Consider the following 23,426-nt stretch of genomic DNA (forward strand, 5'->3'; position numbering starts at 1 on the left):
CCACCAATCCTTTAAGTGATAAACCTGTTACCTTAAAATTTCTTCAAAATTTGACGGATCTTTCGAATACGAATGAGTCCCACGATAATTTAAAAAAAATAATTTATATCTCATAATAAAGTAGTAAAATGTAAGCTCTGTTAATAAATACTGTTAAAAGTATTAAAGAGCATGTAAAAATGCTAAAAATATATAATAAGTTAATTTTAATAATTGCAGTCGCAGGAATCGTATCCAGTACCAAGCGCACCATCCCCTGGTAAACCAACCGGACTTTCTCCTTGTCCTTTAAAAATATTACTGTACGAAGTTTTTAGATAATTCACATGTCCTTGTAATGATCTGATACGACCTTGAGCTTGTTCAAAAGCCTCATTTAGATTATTTATCTGACTCTGCATCTTTTGCCTAATCTGTAATAATGTTAGAATAAAAATGTTTTATTACAATGAATTTATCTGATTAAAATGGATTTATGGAAAAAGGATTACCTCGTCTCTATCCTTCTGTGCTGCTCTAGCTGTTGCTCTACACTGAGCCAATTGTCTTTCCATTTCAGCTATTTGACCTTGCATTGTCCGTCTAACTGTTTCGCATCTTTCTTTAGTACGTGCTACCTGTCTTGCACTGTCTTCTCTCACCTTCAAGAAATTATCGTAAATATCAAAGAAAACAATATTAGTAAATATTAATACTCATCAATATTTACTAATACGGATATTTTCAAATTGATATTTGAGTATATACTTGTTCGAGCATTGCAGTTAATTGAGTAATTTCATGCATCTTTTCGTCCATGCGTTTTTTCAATTGTGCCTCATGTTCTTCGAATCGAGCAAGTGTATTTTTCATACGTTCATTGTCGTGTCTTAATTCAGCATTTTTCTTTTCTAACTCATCGAATCGTCCTGTACCATGTCCTCTTTCGTCCTAAAATAAATATCAAACGATTTAATATCATTTATTTTAATCGATCAATCGAATGTTTAAACTTACTTGCAATGCTTGATGCTCGTTACGTAATACATCCAATTGACTTTGCAACGTTTGAATCTTATCCTTACATCCTAAAAGTTCTCGTGAAAGATCTTCGCAATTACGCTCGGCTACTAATCTCATTTGTTGAGCTTCTTGAAGTTTCATTTGAGTTTGTTTCAAGATATCCGGCAATGGAGCGAGTTCAGCGAGTTTTTCTTGGAATTGATTCTATTTCAATCAATCAGACGATGTAATTAATATTAATCGATATTATTTCATAATGAATAATGAATGAATAATAAATGAGAATGAACGTACTTTAACTCTTCCAATTTCTAACGTTACATTTTCATTCATTCGAGCATTATCCATTTCCATGAGATCGAGTTGCCGGCGTTGTTCTTCCACCTGTTGCTGAGCCTTTAAATAGTTTCGTTATTTTTAAATTCATCGATTCGATAAAAACAAAAAAAAGAATACCAAAATAAAATACAATTCGATCGAGAACGTACTTGTAAATATTTATTGCGATAATCCTCTAATTGTGCAGCTTGATCTTGAATTAATGATCGAAGTTCTTCCAATTCGTCCTGCGCTTTTCTAAAACGTTCTTTGGCCATTAATAAGGCTTGCTCTTGCTCTACCATTTGCTCTTTTTTTCCTAATTTGCAAATTTAAAAATAGTAAATTTGTATGAAGGAGCAGAGAAATTTGTTTAGAAAACGAATACCTTCGAATTTCTCTCTTTCGGCTTCTAAAGATTTCAAACGTTCCTGCGTATCTATTAATTTTATTTCCATCCTTTCCTTTTCATCCCTTGAATCTCGAACTTCTTGTTTCAATTTTTCCGTATCAGTACGTAAACAAGATACCTCGCATAATTTATTTTTATAATCATCTTGAAGACGTGCGTATTGTTCTCGCAAATCACGTAATTGTTGTTGAGGACAAGTGCTTGCACCCTAACGAGAGGGAGGGGAGGAAAGATAAGTAAAACGAACAACATTAAAAATACCTAAAATCTCAAGTGATCTCAAATCTGGCCAAATGATCCTTACCATAGGTGCCATTATACAGGGCCCAGTACACATAGCAGACGTGGATTGTTGACTGATCTGCGCCTGACCAAAAACGAGCGTAAATGTCTTCAGAGCTGTGAGTTAATTTATTTATATCGAACATTATGATTACTCACAAACTTACTGTTAGACATAATAATGTTTGTAAAATGTTACAATGGAAAAGAAATTCTGAAAATACCTTTGGCATAGGTATGGGTGAAATCGTTCCATTTCCAGATGGTGGAATCGTGGGAGGTAATTGAGTATTTGGAATATAATTTGATATCATCGAAGATTGAAGGCCTTGTGAAAGACCACCACAAGGTGGTGGAGCAGGACAACAAGCGCATGGTGCACAGGGTCCGGAACATTTAAGCAACTTGCGTTGTTGCTCGAGTTGTTGACGTTCTCGTTGAACATTTGCTAGTTCTATCTGCATATTTCGTACTTCACACTCCATACTACCTAACTGTTGAGCCTATAGATAAATAAAAACTTATTGTAAAAATTAAAACAGAGGATAATATCAGGATGGAAAATGAAAAAGATATCATTGAATATTCAACAAAAGTACCAATTGTTTGGTATTGTTCCCATAAATAGCAAATTTATTTTCTAATTCAGCCGGACAAACACCTCTGGGTGTTGGCTCAGGACATGGTTTTGTACAAACTGTAGGACTACGGAAACACATCTCTTCGATTTGCGATGAACTTCTACTCAATATACAATTGCCTGTTCTCGATGCACCACCTGCTAATCTCGATGAGCCTAATACATTAAAAGTAAGTTCGAACATTTTTCATTATTCTGTTATATTTATTTCTTAAAGAAAAAAGTAAGATCTGATAAAGTATTCTTACCACAATCGTTTGAAGTTTGATTGCTATATGGATTTACTAAAAAAATAAGAAAAAGAAAAAAAATACAATTAGTAAATTTCGTAAGACATATATAAAGGGGTAAAAAAAAAGTAGGTTTTATAAATATACGTATATATATATATATATTTTTTTTTTACCGCATACAGAGGTAGGTGACTGAACGGGACTGTCGCATGGGACACAATATTTGCACTGGCAACAACCGTGATCTTGAAGCGAGGAAGTTACTTGGGAATACGCTGGCAAAGGTGAGACCACTGGCGGTGAACAAGATGATCTACGTTCTGGACATGTATAACAGCAAGTAGAAGTAGTGACACGTTGATTTAAACAAGCCAATCGACGATTTAATTCCGTATTCTCCTTCATTATTAAACGTATTTCAGCTTGCAAACCGCATACCTTCCGTTGAAGACACTCCACAGCTGTATCTTTCTCCAATAGTGCTTCTTCCAATTTGTATCTATAAATTTAATCGCGACAAAAATAGGCGACACTTATTCCTTATCAATGGTATATATTCGAATCACACGTTGCACGTTATAAATATGATGTATTCATTTTCAATTAGGTTGTCATAAAGTTGTGAATGACTGTATCGTGCTCGTCGAGCTTAAAAATTACATCTTGCGACATTCGTTAGGCAAAAACATTGATAGCTCGTTGTCACGGTGATTAATTGACATTTTTATCATTTCTTTGTTTAACATTCGATTGTTTCGATGTAACTTAATGTATCTATATTTTGTAAAATCAGTAATACAATTAATCTTTACAAACATACTTTCCACCCTCAAGTTGTGCATTCTCTTTAACTAATTTCTCTTGCATTGTCAATGACTCGGTCAACTTTCCTGTTAAATTTTGCAAACATTCTTTCTTTCCTCCTCGATCACCATCAGCTATCACGATTTTTGGCATTTCGTCTTCTGTGTAACCGCAAACGATTACTCTTGGAAGCCTTTATAAATATATATATAAATATATATATATATATATATATATATATATAAAATATATATATATAAAAAAAAGAAATTATATAAATATATAATATAGAATAATATTATTTTAATTTCACTTACTTATCTTCTTGATACTCCGGTTGAGGTAAATCAAAATGATCATCTGTTACCGGCGATATTGGCGGCTTTTTTCCTTTAATATCATCAACTTTTTCAGCCGGTAAAATTTCAATCTCTTCTCCAGCACCCTGTATACATGAAATATGTATTTCTAAATCGCTCGAAAATATCTCTACGTTTAAAGAGAAGATCAATAAAATATCGTAGGAAGTCAAGATAGTGCACCTAAATATTCTCCCCGCAAAAAAATCTAGAAGATATTCCAAAGGAGAGTATTCGAAAAATCATGCGGAATTTTAATGAAATTATATATATAGAAATTCCATACAAATGTAATATTCGTCAACTAGCCAGAGTATCTTTTTAGAATTTATCACATGTTAAGAACAGAAAAAGATCAATAAAAGATCTTACCTCAATTGATCTTGTATGAGGATAAGGTAACAAACCGAACATTCTTGAAAATGTTTCGCTAGTAGGATCAGTTAATCCTAATAATCTCTGTAATTTCCGTGTCATTTGTTCAAACTCAGCTAATTTCAACATTAAATCCTCTTGCTTCTTTTGAATCAGTACTGTATCATCATCTGTCAATTCTTTTTTCTACATAAAGAAAAATATGGTAAAAAAGGGAGAGAGAGAGAGAGAGAAAATTATAATATATAATACTATAGGATTAAAAAAAGAAAAATGACATTTACATTGGTAAGCTCAATCATTTCTTCTTTTAATTTTTTTATCTCTCCTGCAACTATATTACATCTTTCATCGGCTATTTTTAACTCTTCCATCACAGATTCTTCCGTTAAGGGTGAAGAACTTAACATGGATTCTCGACGTCTACCAACTTTGACGGGTACACCTATTTTATATAATGAAATGAGAAAAAAATCTCTTTTTTTCTTCTATTTGACTGGAAGAAAAAAACAAAAAAGAATTAAAAAAAAAAATAAATTTAACGCACCCTCGCCAGCACCGGATGGTATTGGATAAGGAGGTGGAACAAATTGGTCATCCATCTCTTTCAATGTTTCTTCCTCCGTGTCATCTAACGTTTCTTCAAGATTCTTTTCTTCTTCTTGCAATTCTTCGTCCGCCATTTTTTTATTTATCTGATTTTCCTGCGCGACAGTATTACTGCAAGGTAAAAAAAAAAAAATAAATAAATAAAAATAAGTGTTGTTGCAATATCAATGATCTCAATGAAATTATTCAAAATTGTTCATTTTCTCTTACTTCAATGAATCCTTCTCGTTTAAATGATTTATTAATTTTATTGGATTTACGTTTGGCTCTTCACTTTTTTCTAACGTATTATACGGAAAACTATTTTCTTCGTCGATTTTCTAAAAAGAAATTTGAATGAATACTACATCGTCTCGAATGTTTAAGTATATATATATATATATATATATAATAGTAATAATAATAATAATAAAAATAAAAAAATAAAAAAGTCATACCTGTTTTGAAATATTCGGAAATACTTTCGGATATAATTCAGTAGTTTTTACAATCGAATCTCCCGCCAAATGTTTCCCGCCCTTAAGATTATGCTTTTCAAAGACGATATGTTCTTTATAATGCTGTATCTGAACTAAATTTAATTTCGATAGATATAATGGTTTTTTTATATCAAATAAAGATTCTAAAGATGCAAATGCATCCCTTTTTATAGATAGAACGTCTCCGTGCTCCCCATTATTCTTCTGAAGTTTTCCACGTTGCAAACGTCGGCGTTTGATATCAAACAATTTTTTATTATTTTTTCCAGAAAGAATATCAGATCCGTGAAGGAAAACGGATGTTGTGGAATTTTTTGGAGAATGTAATTGATTGAGTCCATACAGTCGTCGCGTCTGAAATTGATTATTTAAGTCTCATTTTTTTTCTTTTATATAATATAAAAATAATTTAATATATTTAATACTTGAAGTAGATAATTTAAAAAAGTAATTTTTAATTATAAAGTTTTACGTCAATAAAAACTGAATAATCCCGTTTTTTTTTTTTTTTTTATGTCCATTATAATGTAATAAAAATAAATATACGCGTTTATTACTTCGTATATTAATTTTTACCTTCATTCTTTTACCTTCGTAACAACACCGTTCTTCGCGCAACTTCTTTTGATCTCTTGGTCGTTAATATTTAACAAAAAAGAAAAAAATAAATAGTATTTATCGTGTAGATTTTCGTTTCTCTTTTTTTGGCGAAGATTCGGTGTTGATATCAAATAGCGGCGAACAATTTTCAATGTCTTTTAATCGAGGCTGAAAAAAATTATTTTCTATTATTAATTAATTTCGTAATATTATATTGTCGGGGGAAAAAAAAAAATTAGACGTCACTCACTTTTAGAAAAACTCTATTTGACAAAAATATAAACACATTACGATCATCTTTTATCTGCCAATAATTTCATTCGATTAAAAATGTATCACTTGAATGCAGTTATTGTAACTATGGTGCAAGTATTTATCATGTATATTATTTACACAAATATGCATTTATATATAAGAAAAATTATATAATCATTACTAAAATATGTAATATAATATACATAATAAAATATTTATGTTATCTTAAAGAATATAAAATTGATAAAATCTTGTATATAAAATGTAGAAGTTATACGTTTCAACGTATTTTTAATAACTCCATCTAATGGAAAAATGTGTGAACTAATTTTAGAAAATCATTTTCATTAACAGATTACATTTTCTTTTAATAACATTTAAATAAATTAATTTAATCTACGCTATAATGTATATGTAAAAAGATATGTAAAGTTTCTAATCAAATTATTTTAAGTTACTAAATGTTTTATATTTTTTTTTAAGAACCTATTGGCGCTACAATCGCTAATAGATTGATCCTGTATATGTTCATGTCAAGTATAAATTGTAAATATCCTAACGCGTTTATATTTACATTGAATAAAAGTTATTGTTTACATCAAGAAAAACTATTGTTGAAAAAAAAAAAAATACTATTTCTTATTTATGTCATTATGATCAAGAATTATCAAAGACAAAATATGCTAATATAACCAAATAATATGTTTTAAATTGAATAAAAATATAATTCTTATTAAAGCAATGCTTATTATAGCATAAAATAATAATATCTTAACAAAAAATGGAAGATATGGAATACAGTTAAGTAATGGCTTTAATATTACTTATAAATATAGAAGGGAAAAAATAATAGTAGTAAATAATTAATAATAAACATTGTTAATATTATACAAATATGTTAAGTTGTTTCTTTTTTTTTTCTTTTTCATTTTCTCAGGCGAAGAAGAAGAGTCGGAAGAAAGAAATGTTATTCCTGAAAGGCTTCCTTCACCCATTGAAAATGTATCTGAAGAAAATGTATTACCGTCTAATAATGAAGAAAATGATTCAAGTACTGATACTGTTGCTGATAGTTTAATTAATGAGCCAATTACAAAATGTATGCATTTTGAATTCTCTTCATCATATAATAAAAAATATTTTATATTTATGTATTACATATATATATATATATATATATATATACTTTTTCTAATTAGGTCAAAAAATCTCTGTGACAGAAGAATCTTCAGCAGATAATAATGAGAATACGGATGATTCTGATCAATCGTGTCCAATTTGTATGGAATTATGGACAACGACTGGTGAACATCGTTTGTGCTGCTTACGTTGTGGACATTTATTTGGACACAGTTGCCTTTTAAGGTGGTTACAGGTTTCTTGTACATCTTCAAATCGAAGATGTCCTCAATGTAATAGAAAAGCTGCTGTAAAAGATGTTAGGATGTTATATGCTAAAAAATTGATATGCATTGATACCTCTGAACTGGAAACAATGAAAAATCAATTGTCAACTGTAACAGCAGAAAAAAATCGTATCGAAGCAGAATTATCAAAAAGCAATCTTCGACAAAAGTTATATGAACAACAATTGACTACTATGAAAAGTCGTATTGCTGAGCTTCAAAGTCAACTCTCTACCACAAAAAGTGATTTTAATCGTTGTCAAAGTATGTCAACAAATACAAACACAAAATTTCATCTTGAAAATTCTTTAGAGATATGTAAAGAGGATGGATGCCGTGTATTAGATTACAATCATTGGTATGGATTATTGGCCGTTTCACAAAAATCAGGAAATTCATTATTCGCAGGATATGGTGTAAAAAAAATAGATGTCGAGAACTTTGTACCACGTCAATTTCTATTCCTTCATTCTCAAGCTATAAGAGACATTAGTTTTCATCCCTCGCAACAATCTGTACTTCTAAGTGTTGGCTTTGACAAAAGTGCTAAATTAATTGATATCCAAAGCAATACTATAATGCACTCATATACAACAGATTTTACATTATGGAGTTGCTGCTGGTCAGGTGATGATTCTAATATTTTTTTCGCTGGTGCTCAAAATGGATCGATAATGCAATTTGATATTAGACAAACATCGACTCCCGTTGATCTTTTAGAAAGTTCTACTGATAGATCACCTGTTATTTCTTTAGCAACAGTACCTGCATATGCAGGAAGTGGAATTAGCAGAGGTGGATTTATAGCGTGTCGTTTAAACAGTTGTAACGCGTACGAACTAAAGGAATCTACATATATATCAAAAGAAATGAATTTACAAGGTCCTTTTGTCTCTGTACGTTATGATAAAAAAAATAATCACGCTCTTATATCTTGTCGACCTAACGAACGATTACCTCAAGCAAGACATATTGTATGTTCTATTGAAAAAGGAAATGATGAAATGGTTTTATGCAATATTGTACATACATTTAATGCTGGGAATTCTCAACGTCTTTTGTCACGTCCTTGTCATGTATCTGTAGAAAACGATACGCTAATTGCTGTCCACCAAGAATCTATTAGTAGTATTCCATTTTGGAGTACGTCAACTGGCAATCAAGTGCATACACTTCCAGTATCTGATCCAATCATAGATATGTGTTCTTTCAAAATTAATGACAATGTATATTTAGCAACTCTTTCTGCAAGAAAACTTAGAATGTACAAACATAACTCCTTGTGACAATGATACTTTTGCTAACTATTATTACTTATTAGTCAGTTACCTTATTTGTGATCTATTGGAAACATAATTTAAAAATATTACATGTAAATATTTACTTTGAATGTAATAATAACTTATGAATCTACTAAGTAAAATGATTAAGGAACTATAAATATATATTTTAATACCTATTTTATACAATATTGTATTCTACCTATAATATTGTTTACAAATCTTCTGCAGCAAAAAGAATTTTGCTCAAATACAATAATATAAAGACAAAAGATATAACTAACCAATTGTTAGTATTTTTTCCTAAATTGATTAGATATAAAGTGGAAGTAAGTCATGTTAAAAATTAAAAATAAGAGATCTACTTGAACAAGGATTCTTACTTTGGTTTAATTGAATTGACATGCGTTTGAAAAGAGAACGATATTCGATACAATTGACTCAATATTACATAAAGTTGAGAAATTCAATTGTATACTACATATTTAATATTTTCTCATATATAATATAAAATTTGTTTGTTTTATTTTTTCTTTTTTCATCGAACTCGTATAGTAAAAAGAAGCATTAACAAAATTTAATAAGGATTTTATAAATCAATTTCTCGTGTAACATAAAAATTTGTTTAAATAAATTTTTTAACTAAATAGTATGAAATTTTACAATCTGTGTTTGTTTGCAAAATATTTTTCCATATTGCAAGATTTTGTAATGCATATTCAATGCATTTATAATATATATTTTTGAATACGTTTTGAATAACATAATTAAAAGTAATGAATAAATGCAGTGGTTGTCTGAATCTGGAATGTCAATCACTAAATTTGAATATAAAATAATATTTCTATGTGCATATGAGGTGATGAAGAATCAGGTCATTGTCCATAACCCAACACCAGAAATGTACAAAATGTAAATATTAACAATATGGTATTTAAGTGTATGAACGTTTTTATAAATACAATCTAACATTATTAAATCTTCATCTATTTCAGTAACATACATTCCGAATCTAATCACATTACACTTCTATATGTTTTAAGAAAAGAAGTGTAGGGAAATAATATTGAAGATCAAAAAAACATGTTTTCTGTCTTGATATATGTTCTTATATAAGAAGCATCGTATCATATATTGACTTCTGTAACATAAACCAATATATATCAGGTACCGTTCTACAAGAGATTTCACTACAGTACCGAGAAAAATTTCTTTAAGTTTACTTGCTTATAAAGAAAAAACAAATATATGCAAAGTATAATTAATATCCTGATCTATAAAATTTATAAACGGAGAATAAAGAAAAGAAGACGTATATGTTTGTGTTTGTTTTGTGTACAACATAAAATTAAAAGAAATACACACTCAACCATTCAAAACATTAATCGTTCTGAAACATCGTACAATTAAAAAAAAAAAAAAAAAAAAAAAAAAAAAGAAAAAGAAAAAAAAGAAAAAAAAAAGACGTAATAAACACACTACTCAATTTCCATAACAGTTAAAAATATGCTTGTAAAGCATATTTATCACCTCATTTGAATTAAGATTAAGAACTAAATTTTTGTTTGTAGATCTTATCTTTGAAATATACAGCTAATTATAAATTTTACCTTTATACGTTTCATTAGATTTTTTTTTAAGCCTGTATTTTATAAATCAAGCAGATAACTATTAAAGATATCAAAATCAGATATATTGAATTTTCTTTTTTCTTTTGATCTTTTTTTCTTATACTGGAAATATTGTCATTAAAGGAGCTGAATTTTATTATAAAACTGCTATGGTATTATTAGTTGAGTGTGTCGTTACAGAAGTTCCTAAATGACAAAATGAGTGGTCTTTGTGTGATGAATTAACTGTACAGTTATCACTAACTGAAGAGCTGCTCAGTGGCACGTTCCAAATCCCAATTATATGAGGAAAGAGCAACTCTTGCATTATGTTCTTCAATCCCCATGTCTGTTAATCTTCTTATTTTTTCATCTAGCTCTGGCATCTTTGCAGGTCCTATAATTGTTTACAATAAATTTTATATATAAACGACATATCATTCATTTAAGCAAAATAAATTTGTATCTTCTGTTAATGATAAAGAAAGAATATTCGTACCACCCGCATATACAAATGTCCAATGTTTTGCAGTTTGACGAAACATATCAGGCTGTTCTTTATATTGTTTAGCTACTACTGCATCCTGAGGATCATCCGGTTCTGCTGCAGATAACAATGCTTGTAATGATAGCAATACTGTTCGTAAAGTCATTGCGGCTGCCCTTAAATGTAACAATAAAATTTCAAAATATATTTCATGTTATATGTATAAATCTATAAGAAAATTTATGCATCAAATTCTTTTAACAATATAACAATGTTTTCTATATTGAAAATAATAAAAGATAGATAAATAGACATATGATATAGAATTATGTACCATTGATCTTTTAATATGTCCAGACAAATAGCACCCGTGACCGAAGATATGTTAGGATGCCATATTTTTGTTATAAAACGAACCTATAACAGAAATAAAATAAATTAAATAAAAATATTTTAATGAAAAATTGTAATGTATAGAAATTGCAGTGTATTTTACATCGACACATCATAGTAATTATCATATTTAAAATGATCAAGATATTTAAAACACATTAACTTACAAAGTGCTTACTTTAGGAGGATTGAAGGGATAAGTCTCAGGTACTTTGATTTCAAGTACAAAATTACCTCCCTCATAAGGTGTATCTGGTGGCCCAGCTATTTCTCCTTTTAATTCAGTGAAGCTATCATTTACCAACTCGACTTTAATTGCACACTTTGCCACCTGTAGCAAGATTTAAATAGCAATATAAGAGTTTGGATAGTTACAAGAAAATTCATCAAAATTAAATTGTATATTTATATTCTATCTTAAAAACATTTGATGAAAGAGGTCAAATTGCATGAATTATTATGCTAAAGAAAAACAAATGAAAGTAGAAAACAACATATTTATCATGCTATAGTAGAAATAAATAATATACATGTTTACATTTTAAAATTACTGCTGATAAATGAAAGTTTACACAATGACACATAAGAATCATTAAACCAAACAAGAATATTACTAAATGATACTTTTAAATAAATCTTGCATATGGTACAAACAGTTTTGTTGTTCCATTTTATAAAAAAAGAACATAATATTACCATAACCCTTGAACCCAAGGATAGATAAGAAAGCACTACAAAAAATATCCTATAACGATAATATTTAATTTCAATGTGGTAATGATTACAACACTCTCTTTGAGATATATTATATACAAATACGTAAAAGCTATTTGTTACTGCAAAACTCAATTCAATAAAGAAGTGGACATAATGGAGAAGCAAAAAATACCTAAGGAAATAAAGTGTACACGAGAAGAGGAAAAATCAGGTATGCAGAAAAAAGCAAAAAAAGAAAAAAAAAAAAGGAATTTCTCTATCCACTCTCTTTTATTTTGGTAAGAAAGGGAAAAGTCAATTGGTAGGATAATCTTTGGCATATCTACTGTAAAATCCGAAAATATGATATGACAAATACGCCATCGATTATAACTATCTATTTTCGCTGACTCAGCAAGAACATAATTCGGTTACTTCGACTTTATATAACACTTGAGCGATTAAATCACAAGCGTATCATAAATACGAGATATATTATTCTAATATAATCCGAAAATTGAGATTTTATTTAGAGGATCACTCGCATATTGACTAGAGTTCGCGCTTGTATGATTTTCGTAACACGGAGATATGTTAGAGCTTACGATAGTCCAACGGTCATCGGACTGAAACGTTGTTCATAATGATTGACAAGTATTTTATCGTGCATTCATGAGAGACAACAGGTGATTTCGCGCTTCTTTCATAACAATTTGCTCGACGAAGAAGTTCCGGAGCACATCCTCTTTTTTTTCGTTCTCTCTCTCCCTCCCTCTCTCTCTCTCTCTCGCTTTTTCTTCCTCTCTCTCTCTCTCTCTCTCTCTCTCTCTCTCTATCTACTTATCTCTCTCTCTCTCTCTCTCTCACTCTCTCTATCTATCTCTATCTCATTCTGTCATGCCGTGCACACGGTGTGAGATAAAGAAAAGAGTAAAAGTACACGAAAAGCCGCAAAAGCCGCATAACCGCAAAGCGCTTCTCCTTCGCGCATTGATTCGAGATCGAATCTACGTTGTCTGCTCCGTGAGGTGATCCCTCCACTCACCTCCTCACTCTTTATAACCTCTTTGAATTCCCGTTTGATTCGCTGCGCCGCGATGTTCGCCATAGTTTCCGAATCTTTAACGCGCGACGTCGTCGTTGTCGTCAGCACGCTCTCATCGTCTCTTTGAGTCTCGCGTCTTAACGAATGGAATCGAGGAAGTACTGCTGCTCACGAGCGTCAGCCGGTGCACGCTCTCCTCCGATGCTCTTCGTCCTCTCTCCGTTAACTCTCTCTCTCTCTCTTTCTCACACTCTCTCTCTCTCTCTCTCTCTTTCTCTCTCTCTCTCTCTCTCTTTCTTTCTCTCTCTCTTCCTCCCTCTCTTTCACTCTTGCTCGCGCGCGCACTCTTTCTCTTTCTTCGCGATATGTATCTGTATCGTCGAGTTTGCCGTTCGGCGCAACTCGAATTTTTCACGATACGATCAAAAAAGAGAAGGACAAGGAAATCTCTTTTTATCACCCTTCTCGATTCTTCTCTATTTCTTATCAAAAATCTCTTTTCCTGTGGACGCATCCAACAACTTGTCGTACTGATCGCCGTTGTCGGCGCAACATCGATGATATATAAAAACCCTGACTGTCAGTTGTTCTCTCGTGGTCTCTTTCACCCTTCTTAACTCTTCACATTTATTTAATGCGCACTCTTACGGTTTTGTCTAAAATCACGGCGTCATGTCGCGTTCGCGCCATTGCGCCGCTCAAAACTGCCGCCAAATTGTAAATACGCCGGAATCAATTGTCCTTTCCGTTCTTTCGCTCATTATCGTTCAAGGACGTTCTAACTGTAAGAAAAAAAAAAAGTTACGATCAAGATATTGCTCTTTTTTTATCCTCGAGAACACATATCTTTTTTTTTCTCTCTTTCTCTCTCTCTTTCTTTCTCGTTTTTTCCTTTTTCGAGGCCAATGTTCTCTTCTTCACCTTCCCACATAATATATCACTTTTTTTCTCAACTACTTTTTTCACTATGTGGATTATCGACGTCGCGTAAAAAATGAAAAAATGTTTATTCATTCTTATTTTAAGGAAATGTAACGCGTTAAATTATTTTTCTCGTATACCTCCTCAAGGTCACCGAATACGACGTTTCCCGCGCCAAACTTCTCACTCTTAAATATGTGTATACATATATATACATACATATGTATATATATATACACATACACGTACGTCGTGAAGCATGCTCTGCAACAAAATGGTGACGTGGGAATGCACAGCGTGACCTTAAAAAAAAAAAAGAAATCTTTTTACGCGTTTTTCTTGTTTCTTTTCATTTCTTCGATTAAACAACGAAAAACATAAAGAAAAAGATGTAACGTCGTAAAAGATCAAACAACGATAAGAAAAGAATAGACTGTATCGTTTACCGCGGTAATATCCGAGTCAAAGTGGGCGGAGCGAAGCCTCCTTACGTCGCTTCCGCCGCCGCAGAGAAGGGATGTACCATTGGTTGGGGGTTTTCGGTGCTTTCTGTTTTTCAGTGATGCCTGTGTCGCAGCCAGTGCGTGCTAAGAGTTTGTTACGGGCAAACTTAGAAAACTCTCGCGGGAGATTACTCTGTAGCAGAATGCCCAATATCAAGGTATTCAGTGGGACATCTCATCCTGATCTTGCCCAAAGAATTGTTGACAGGCTCGGAATCGACATTGGAAAAGTTGTCACGAAGAAGTTCAGCAACCTCGAGACATGGTAATGGTCGTTATTACTTACGCGTTAACCACGTTTATTCTTATTCGTTTAATGAGTTAAAACGAAGTACAGACCACGTGTCACCGCGACATTTATAAATATTACCTTTGTTTTATCCTTCTCTCTACGAAAGTATATTTTAGATCATTTATTTCTATGTTAGCTATTTATCGTATCTACGTTTTTAATGTTTCCCATCGCTATAGAACTTAATTCACTCATGCAAAAACCGGTGTTCTTGCGTTTCTTTTTTTTCTTTTTCTTTTTTTTTTTTCTACTTAAACGCAATTCTTTCATATAATTGTCGATTATTATATATTAATTCGAAATATTATTTTGTCGATAATGATTCGTATTATTTTCGATATATAAATAATTTTACTTTTTTCCGATATGGCATACATCCTTTCGTATGTAATAATTTCCTCTTGGTTATATGTTTAGTTAAGTACAAATATATCTTTTTCGATATCGCAAAATTTAGTATGTTCGCCGTTAAGTAGTATATATCATTTTTGTCGCGTGACTGAATTTATCTGACCAATAGTTGTTTCGTATTATTAAAAGAATTTTCTAAGCATTATTTAAGACTATATTATTTTAAAAGAGTAAAGAAAAATAATCAAAAATCTAATAATACAATATTCTTTAAATTTCATTATAACAGTGTAGAAATAGGAGAATCTGTCAGAGGAGAAGACGTGTACATTGTACAAAGTGGAAGTGGAGAAGTAAATGATAATTTGATGGAGCTCTTAATTATGATCAATGCTTGTAAAATAGCATCTGCATCCAGAGTAACTGCGGTCATTCCATGTTTCCCATATGCAAGGCAGGATAAAAAGGACAAGGTAAAATGAGAATAAATCAATATATTTCATTTATTTTTCTTTTTAAATTTACTTCATTAAGTAACAGCCTTGAGAGTTATCTTCTTTGTTTTTTAATTTTTGGTTATAAGCCATTCATGAAGTGTATAGTGATGATCTTTTTATATTAATGCTACAACCTATTTTTAAATAGCTGATTTTAAAACCTTGTATCAAAGACCGGTAAGTTATATGATTTTTTAAAATTTTTATACATTTTTATTTTTCATTTATAAAACATACGTAATTTTATATTAAACTTTATCCAATTTATTATCTTTAATAATATCTAAAATTATATTAACCATTAAAATACTAATATAAATATTAAAATTGCAAGGCTGTTTCTTTTTAAATATAATAAGTAAAGTTGAATTTAGATATAATAAACTGAATAGTTTTAAATATCTTACTAATTTATTCTACCGATTAATATAATCAGAATATCTTGACTTATCTGAATGAAATGAATATTAATTTCTTAGACAGAAAGCAGATAGTAGCTCCGCCTATATTATTTATACCTTGTGATAGTAATAAATCCTGTTTGCATAAGTAACTTTATATAATAACATCCTTGAAATTATATTTTAATATAATACATCACAGTTTCATTCATGATCTACTTTATTCTATTGGAATAAGAAGGAGGACAATATCTTTTTGCTTACAGCTTTTGATAAATGTTTTTTACAGTTTAAATTATGCCATCATTTTAACATGTCTTTAAAATGGAAAAATTTCTCCAGGAAGAAAACTTCTTTTAAATAGAAGTAAAATTTTTTTGTCTGTGATATCTCCACAGGGAGGCGATGGTGGTGACAAGACAAATTCCAATAAGAGTCATATTGTCATGAAGTCAAACGAATGGAAATTCAGGGTAACTTGTGGCGGATCTTATTTTTTATTTTTCTCAGTTTTTATAACTTTGCAACAAACAAATGGAGTATCATGTTATGGATGCAAGTTTTGGCATTTCATTTCCATAAAAAATATGCTTTTGTTTTTCTGCTTTCATATCATTCGCCTGCATTAAATGGTATCTTTATATATTACAGGGTCTTTATCATTTATGGACACTTATGGCACCAATTTATAAAATAGCAATAAATGGATAAGTTAATAGTCTCATAAAAGTAATTGTTTACGTACTTTTGCTACAAAAAATATCTATACAATTAATAAGAAATTTTTACTTCTTGAATATTATGATATACAAACCCCTAGACAATCCTCAAATAACATATTAAAAGAATTTATACAAATATAATGATCACGAAAACTTTATGAAGCTTTGCAATTAAAATAATTATACAAACTTTCGTCTAATAAGAGGCTTACCTAGGGTCTGTTTGTAACAAAAATGCATGTCATAATCAATATAAAATAATTACAACGTTACCAAAAAAAGAAATCTCTTAATGTTAATGCAATTAATCTTTTCATATTTTACAATTTAGCAATTTCATTTATATAACCATATTTATACACAGTATAATCTTGATTATTAAAAGAAAAGCATGATATCAATTTAAAAATTTCATATTACATTGGAATTTGTGGTCATTTTAACAACTGCATTATTCTTGCAAATACATTATAGAAAGCATAAAGAAAAATAAATTATTTCTTCAGTAGCATCAATCATTATAAACACGTTCTCATATAAAATCAACAAGATATTTTTCTTATAACTTTTTTTTATTTATTTATATTATTAATGCAATGTGGATTGATGAAAAGTAATCTAGTAAAAATATTAGAAATAACATTGCAGTGTAGCAATCTTCATAAGTGCATTGCAGATGCAACACATCATTTACAAACAATCAAAATTCTAAAGGTTATCATATGCGAGATAACTTCTATATATATATTGCAAAATAACTGATAGGTTTCATCAAGGGGGTCCTGATACCTACGCAAAGTGTATGAGATATAATATCGGAATTTTCTTGATCATAAATAGACACATTTTGCTGTATTTATATTAAGCGTATACATACATGTTTTTTTGAGAAATGATAAAAAGAATTTTTAATCAGTAATATTTATGTTTATATCAGTAAAAGAAAAATATACAAACGTTGCTTTATGTTTCTGAATAGTTGGGTATTTTCAGGATATTCTGCCCGACCTGTCTACAGTGAGTATAAGAGCAACAAGATTGTCGAGTGAAGCGTTTGTAATGATAGCTCAATGAACCATTCAAGTTATAATATTTCTTTTTAATTCGATCAGCAAATTTTATTTGTAGGACTAACAAAACTTATATTCGTTGCTATATAGTACAATGGTACCCCCATGAATGAATGACTGATAGAATTAACGAATAAGTAATTGAATGAATGATAAATTGTATAAAAAACATACTATATTGACATCTGAATGAGAGGGCAAAATATTAATATAATAGCACTATACATACATATATCATTAGTAATCCATCTATGGGGTTCATTGATGTGTGCTTGTGGGTACTAATAAACACATACGTAGCTTAAAATGTTATTATTATTTTTCAATATACTAATATATTTTTATAATAGAGAAAAAGAGAGATATAAAAGATGCCTTATTTAAACATAATGCTTCAGTGGTACAAAGTAACAATTGTACTGTTTTGATAATGCATTGTCATGTTCAGATAATAAAGGTTTGAAATCATTAAATAGATCTTAACACATAATAGCTTTTGTGAAGTTCTTATATAATATAAAAACAAAGTTTTATTGATTTATTATCTTATGATTGTGCACACAATGCATTTCAGTGTATGAAAAACAACATATTATTAGAAACATATTATACATAATAATATGCTTCGTGTTCATTATGATGTTGTTTGAAACAAATTCTTTAAAAATAATACGTGATGTATCAGAAAACATATACATTGTGATATTTTTGTTGTGTGAAATGCTACAAAGTAATATATAACGTGTTTCTCCTATCAATGATTAACTATTAATTTTTAATCTGTTTAAGTGTTTGCCCTCTTGTTCAATATTTATTATCTTTTGCTACACGAAGGCAAAGGATTGAGATGCATTGTGCTGTTATGAGTTTCTAACTTTCAATATTTAGCTTCAATTATAGTTTCTGTTGAGTCTAACTGGGGTGCATTTGCAACACATCTTTGACCTTTATATCATGTTTCTTCCTGTCTATATTTTGTATCAGTATTCAATAATTAGTATTTGGTCATTGTATTTATATTTTGTCCCCTCTGAAAAAATTTTTGAAAAGAAATTAATGATTTTTTTTTTTTTTTTATATAAATCTAGGAAATAATATGAGAATAATATTATTTAACCACCAAACTATCAAAATTCTTTTAGTAAAGAATGTATTACATATTCTTTCATAGCTTTACTGATACAGGAAAGGTTTAATTGTTTTTAACAGGCAGGCTGCTAAAATAATTCTAACGGTACCTATTTTTTTTTAATTACAGGACATATCCGGTTGCAAATGGACTTGAGGGACTCATTAATATTCTTGTATTTTAAACAATTTAATTATGTTTTACAGAGTAGAGCACCGATCTCAGCAAAATTAGTGGCGAATATGCTGTCAGTGGCAGGGGCTGATCATATAATTACCATGGATCTACATGCTAGTCAAATACAAGGTTTCTTTGACATTCCAGTGGACAATTTATTTGCTGAACCAGCCGTTTTAAAATGGATAAAAGAAAATATTGCAGAATGGCGAAATAGTATTATAGTTTCTCCAGATGCAGGTGGTGCCAAAAGGTAAATAATATGCAAAAGAAGAAATATTTAAAATTGTAAGATTAATTTAGAATAACTTGACATTTTTCAGGGTAACGTCTATTGCAGATCGACTCAATGTTGAATTTGCACTTATTCACAAAGAAAGAAAAAAGGCTAATGAAGTAGCAAGTATGGTATTAGTGGGTGATGTTAAGGACAGAGTAGCAATACTAGTTGATGATATGGCTGATACATGCGGTACAATATGTCATGCTGCAGAAAAACTTTTAGAGGCTGGTGCCACGAAAGTTTATGCAATTCTTACGCATGGAATTTTTAGTGGACCAGCGATTAGTAGAATCAATAATGCATGCTTCGAGGCGGTCGTAGTAACTAATACTATTCCTCAGGATGAACATATGAAAGATTGTCCGAAAATACAGGTAAAAAAAAAAATAATTAAATTTTTATTATTAATTATAATAAATTAATTATTTTTCAGTGTATCGACGTATCGATGATGTTTGCTGAAGCTGTAAGAAGGACCCACAATGGTGAATCTGTATCGTACCTGTTTTCTAACGTGCCATACTAGGTTAAAAATTAGAACATACTCTCCTAAGCTGAATGAGTAAAAAGAATGTAGTCTTTTTACATTTGTTTATTATTATTCTTAGTTTAGTCAAAAGACATTGCCTTTATTGGCTAACGAGAGAATAGTATTTTTAAATTTATTAAATCATTTTTTTTGTTTGTTTTTTTTTGTTTGTTTTTTTTTGTCGGTTTTTTTTTTTTTTTTTTTTTTTTTTTTTTTTTTTTTTTTTTTTTTTTTTTTTTTTTTTTTTTAGACGATCATTAGTAGAAATATAATATCTACTTTTATTACGTCAAAGTTTTCAGAAGGTATGTTCGTAGCCATTAGATTAATAAGTAGATCTTTTGTGATCTAATTGTGTGTTATTATATGTCTGCTAGAGGATAAGAAAATGCATAAGAATCACTCCGATAATAATGTCTGATTTAAACAATCAGTAAATAACATATATTGACTTCATTATGCGAACTTTAATTTACATAATAGCATTTATAAATGCCTCAGAATGAAATCAACATAATATAAAAATATGTGCTTTTACAAAAGATAGTTTATAGTACTCATTTGTATTGATTTTACTTTTACAAAGATTTGAGTACGAATGTCTAAAACAAGAGCTGATATTTTCCTTAGTTCTAATATGTGCTCTAGATTATTATAAGAATTTTACGATGAATAATTAATAACAAAATAATAATTGAGCCATGTACTATTGGAAATATCTTACCATCATATATATACAAATGCAAGATCTGCAATATATAAACTATTGATAAATTAATATCAATCTGACAACCCAGTAAGCTATACAAAAATACAAATTAATATGCAAATTGCGATAATTAAAAATTTTTTATATATATTATATCAATATCCGCCACACACTTTTAATATTTTAATATTAATAAGAGTTTTTTGAATAAAGAAAGTAAATCATTTGTATTGAAACTTATATAAAACGTTTTTCTTATTGCAAATATATTAATTGCGAATTTAAAATAATCATACCTGCAATTTATCTCGGACCAATAAAAGAAATAAACATAATTCAATATGTATGTATACCAAATTGTGTCTAAGAAAATTTGTTTTTGCTTAAAAATATTGCTTATTGTTGTTAAACTGGGTATTACAATAAAAAAAAAAAAAACCAAAGCAATATTACATTGTAGTTTATTGATATCCAAAGAACCATCAGTTTAGGATAAAAAATGTTAATGAATCCAGGCTATAAATTCATGGACATGGTAAATACACGAAACGATCATTTAGTATTATTTGTTTTGTTCAATACTACATATAATGATAACTATAGTTCTGTTTTATATTGATTGTTCTAATTTCTTAGTAAACAATATACGCGTAATGTATTAATTAAATTATTATAGTTTCAAATATGTATCATTGTATGAAAAAAAAAAAAGAAAAAGAAAAGTAGAAACGATTTTGTGCATAAATCAATTTTTCTTTTTAAAATATAACTTATCAGAAGTCGAAAGAATTCATAATATGGTTATATATATATATATTATATATATATATATATACAAAAAATATTAAATTCTTGAATCTTTCATATCAAAACCAAAAAAAAATTCAAATTTTGTTATGTTCTAATTAAAGTATCATATTAATCGTTAATTTATTCCTTCACAAATCCAGAAGGTAATGTTATATCAAATACTATTGGTGGATTAGTTGGTAAATAATTAATATCGCATGTAGATGCATTTATATAAATCACTTTTCCATCAGAAGAAATACCATATCCTATAAAAAAACAAATATAGTAGTAATTTACCTTACTTATTATTCTCTATAGATTTCTCTAATATATTTTTATAAAAAATTAACTATATACATGTTACTTTTTGATATACCTTCGTGAATATGACCGAATACGTGATATTTTGGTTTCACGCGATTCTGTACCGTAGAAAGCAATTCTACGCATCCTGCTCGTACTCCACTACAACATAAATCTCCATGACCTACAGGAGGTGTATGTGTTACAAGTATATCTGTATCAGGTGGTATCATATCCCATTTAGAAAGACAAGGTTCTCCGCGTGGCACATTGAAAGCCCATTTACAAAACTCTGGTTGCCTAAAGTTTCAAGGAAACGTTCCTCAAAAAAAAAAGAAACTTAAGCCTGAAATAATTTGCTACAAGTACGAATGAATCAACAAATGTTAATTCTCTTCTTTTATCGATATGTCTGTACGAGTACTTACCACGGTGTACCATATATTTTAATTCCATATAGAGTTATTTCAGAATCTTCTAAATAGATACAATTTTTTAAATAATCTTTAATATTAGATGTCCTAATAGCTTCTGCGAGAGTATCTTTTGACATTCCCAACGTGGGTATACCATCGAGAATGCTAGTCCCTGTATGTTTATGACGGTCCCCAGAAGTTTGCATAGTAAAAGGATGTGTGAATGTTGGATCAAAACTGAGTTCATGATTTCCAGCTATAACTATTTTATGTTTATGTGGCAAATTTCCTAAAAAATAAATGATCCTCTATTTAATTGATATTTCAGATTTAGTTGAAATTAAATAAATATATCTGAGGTTAATAGAAACTTACCGATCCAACTATTAAATTCTATAACTTCTTGTAAACTACCACACTTTGTAAAATCTCCAGCATGAATAAAGATATCACCATTGGGTATATCAAATTGTATAAATGGCGTAAGAGAATGCGTATCACTCATACAAACTACACGTAGCTGATATAGACAAAGTTTTGTCATTAGATGATATTATGAATTGAAAAAAAAAAAAAAAAGGAATTGTAATGTATCTTAAATCTACCTTATCATTAGGAGCATCGCTTGTCGGAACCTTGGCATTAATTTTAATAACTTTTTGTTCCTGTGACAGCTCCCGCCAAGCTGCTGTAGGGTTATGTGTCAACGAATGTACTCCTACTTTCATACTGAATTAATATTTATTATAAACGTTTAATGTCTCTTTTCTTATATTGTTAGTTTTACGATTGCTAAAGTACTAACATATTTTTCTACTTATTTTACACTTGTATAAATACAATGCCGTTGGCTTACAATCGTAAGGGCTTTACCCGCCATTGTAAACGGAAAAGGGAAAGATGTCGTTTGAAAGATATCAATGAAATAATATAATTGTTAATATTTTTTAAATAATAAACAAGATATATTATTTAAGTGGTTTACCGTAGGTGATCTTTTAAAAATATTATTTTTTATAAGTCTTTGTAATAGATTTATAAAATCG

At 29.6% G+C, this 23,426-nt stretch overlaps 5 protein-coding genes and 1 long non-coding RNA gene across 14 annotated transcripts; 3 read left to right on the forward strand and 3 right to left on the reverse strand.

Moving 5' to 3' along the window:
* Positions 1-74: 74 nt before the first annotated feature.
* On the reverse strand, positions 75-8,910 carry LOC124430761. Of its 2 annotated transcripts, none has more exons than XM_046977761.1 (21): positions 8,805-8,910; positions 6,090-6,281; positions 5,472-5,867; positions 5,245-5,354; positions 4,973-5,145; positions 4,710-4,870; positions 4,423-4,611; positions 4,009-4,136; positions 3,708-3,884; positions 3,061-3,386; positions 2,903-2,938; positions 2,614-2,810; positions 2,239-2,517; positions 2,037-2,099; positions 1,709-1,940; positions 1,491-1,639; positions 1,297-1,398; positions 997-1,206; positions 748-930; positions 492-641; positions 75-413 (listed from the first exon to the last, which is right to left on the reverse strand). In XM_046977761.1, exons 2-21 carry the CDS (start codon positions 6,093-6,095, stop codon positions 207-209), a joined length of 3,474 nt encoding a protein of 1,157 aa, XP_046833717.1. In that variant the 5' UTR covers positions 6,096-6,281; positions 8,805-8,910; the 3' UTR covers positions 75-206. The 2 variants fall into 2 exon arrangements, with proteins under 2 accessions (XP_046833717.1, XP_046833716.1); XM_046977760.1 differs by lacking the exon at positions 8,805-8,910 and adding an exon at positions 6,364-6,445.
* On the forward strand, positions 1,970-3,669 carry LOC124430770. Its single transcript, XR_006943842.1, has 4 exons — positions 1,970-2,133; positions 2,664-2,824; positions 3,070-3,233; positions 3,310-3,669. It is a non-coding gene; the product is annotated as an uncharacterized LOC124430770 (long non-coding RNA).
* LOC124430764 (E3 ubiquitin-protein ligase RFWD3-like) lies at positions 6,778-10,491 on the forward strand. Its single transcript, XM_046977763.1, has 3 exons — positions 6,778-7,168; positions 7,306-7,467; positions 7,568-10,491. The coding sequence occupies exons 1-3, from the start codon at positions 7,150-7,152 to the stop codon at positions 9,058-9,060; spliced, it is 1,674 nt and encodes a 557-aa protein (XP_046833719.1). The 5' UTR covers positions 6,778-7,149; the 3' UTR covers positions 9,061-10,491.
* Positions 10,021-14,773, reverse strand: LOC124430767 (ubiquitin-conjugating enzyme E2-22 kDa). 5 transcript variants are annotated; one of them, XM_046977771.1, is made up of 6 exons: positions 14,347-14,773; positions 13,934-14,067; positions 11,723-11,875; positions 11,486-11,568; positions 11,164-11,327; positions 10,021-11,061 (listed from the first exon to the last, which is right to left on the reverse strand). In XM_046977771.1, exons 2-6 carry the CDS (start codon positions 13,973-13,975, stop codon positions 10,925-10,927), a joined length of 579 nt encoding a protein of 192 aa, XP_046833727.1. In that variant the 5' UTR covers positions 13,976-14,067; positions 14,347-14,773; the 3' UTR covers positions 10,021-10,924. The 5 variants fall into 5 exon arrangements, with proteins under 5 accessions (XP_046833727.1, XP_046833729.1, XP_046833725.1 ...); XM_046977773.1 differs by lacking the exon at positions 13,934-14,067 and having other exon boundaries at positions 14,347-14,508; positions 14,653-14,760; XM_046977769.1 differs by lacking the exons at positions 13,934-14,067; positions 14,347-14,773 and adding an exon at positions 13,181-13,923.
* Positions 12,322-21,316, forward strand: LOC124430765 (ribose-phosphate pyrophosphokinase 1). Of its 4 annotated transcripts, XM_046977764.1 has the most exons (8): positions 12,322-12,472; positions 14,767-14,974; positions 15,642-15,825; positions 16,649-16,723; positions 17,966-17,989; positions 19,378-19,601; positions 19,672-20,005; positions 20,065-21,316. In XM_046977764.1, the coding sequence occupies exons 1-8, from the start codon at positions 12,322-12,324 to the stop codon at positions 20,155-20,157; spliced, it is 1,293 nt and encodes a 430-aa protein (XP_046833720.1). In that variant the 3' UTR covers positions 20,158-21,316. The 4 variants fall into 4 exon arrangements, with proteins under 4 accessions (XP_046833720.1, XP_046833721.1, XP_046833722.1 ...); XM_046977765.1 differs by lacking the exon at positions 17,966-17,989; XM_046977766.1 differs by lacking the exon at positions 16,649-16,723.
* LOC124430766 (metallophosphoesterase MPPED2) lies at positions 21,314-23,352 on the reverse strand. Its single transcript, XM_046977768.1, has 5 exons — positions 22,986-23,352; positions 22,756-22,900; positions 22,393-22,669; positions 22,038-22,264; positions 21,314-21,927 (listed from the first exon to the last, which is right to left on the reverse strand). Exons 1-5 carry the CDS (start codon positions 23,106-23,108, stop codon positions 21,800-21,802), a joined length of 900 nt encoding a protein of 299 aa, XP_046833724.1. The 5' UTR covers positions 23,109-23,352; the 3' UTR covers positions 21,314-21,799.
* Positions 23,353-23,426: the final 74 nt, after the last annotated feature.

This window comes from Vespa crabro, chromosome 19, assembly GCF_910589235.1.
Source record: "Vespa crabro chromosome 19, iyVesCrab1.2, whole genome shotgun sequence".
Classification (NCBI taxonomy): Eukaryota; Metazoa; Arthropoda; class Insecta; order Hymenoptera; family Vespidae; genus Vespa; species Vespa crabro.

What these genes read in the sequence shown, in the direction of transcription:
- LOC124430761 (XM_046977761.1), bottom strand. An exon ending in CACCCATACCTATGCCAAAG is followed by an intron (nt 2,100 to 2,238) that starts GTATTTTCAGAA and finishes GTTTTTGGTCAG; the next exon opens with GCGCAGATCAGTCAACAATC. An exon ending in CCTGTATAATGGCACCTATG is followed by an intron (nt 1,941 to 2,036) that starts GTAAGGATCATT and finishes CCCTCTCGTTAG; the next exon opens with GGTGCAAGCACTTGTCCTCA.
- LOC124430764 (XM_046977763.1), top strand. An exon ending in TAATGAGCCAATTACAAAAT is followed by an intron (nt 7,468 to 7,567) that starts GTATGCATTTTG and finishes TTTTCTAATTAG; the next exon opens with GTCAAAAAATCTCTGTGACA.
- LOC124430766 (XM_046977768.1), bottom strand. Translation starts at nt 23,108, where the DNA reads ATGAAAGTAGGAGTACATTCGTTGACACATAACCCTACAGCAGCTTGG. An exon ending in GCGATGCTCCTAATGATAAG is followed by an intron (nt 22,901 to 22,985) that starts GTAGATTTAAGA and finishes TGTCTATATCAG; the next exon opens with CTACGTGTAGTTTGTATGAG. An exon ending in AGAATTTAATAGTTGGATCG is followed by an intron (nt 22,670 to 22,755) that starts GTAAGTTTCTAT and finishes TTTATTTTTTAG; the next exon opens with GAAATTTGCCACATAAACAT.
- LOC124430765 (XM_046977764.1), top strand. Translation starts at nt 12,322, where the DNA reads ATGATTACAACACTCTCTTTGAGATATATTATATACAAATACGTAAAA. An exon ending in ACGAGAAGAGGAAAAATCAG is followed by an intron (nt 12,473 to 14,766) that starts GTATGCAGAAAA and finishes TCTGTTTTTCAG; the next exon opens with TGATGCCTGTGTCGCAGCCA. An exon ending in TTCAGCAACCTCGAGACATG is followed by an intron (nt 14,975 to 15,641) that starts GTAATGGTCGTT and finishes TCATTATAACAG; the next exon opens with TGTAGAAATAGGAGAATCTG.
- LOC124430767 (XM_046977769.1), bottom strand. Translation starts at nt 13,348, where the DNA reads ATGGCGAACATCGCGGCGCAGCGAATCAAACGGGAATTCAAAGAGGTT. An exon ending in GACATATTAAAAGATCAATG is followed by an intron (nt 11,328 to 11,485) that starts GTACATAATTCT and finishes GTTACATTTAAG; the next exon opens with GGCAGCCGCAATGACTTTAC. An exon ending in GACATTTGTATATGCGGGTG is followed by an intron (nt 11,062 to 11,163) that starts GTACGAATATTC and finishes AAACAATTATAG; the next exon opens with GACCTGCAAAGATGCCAGAG.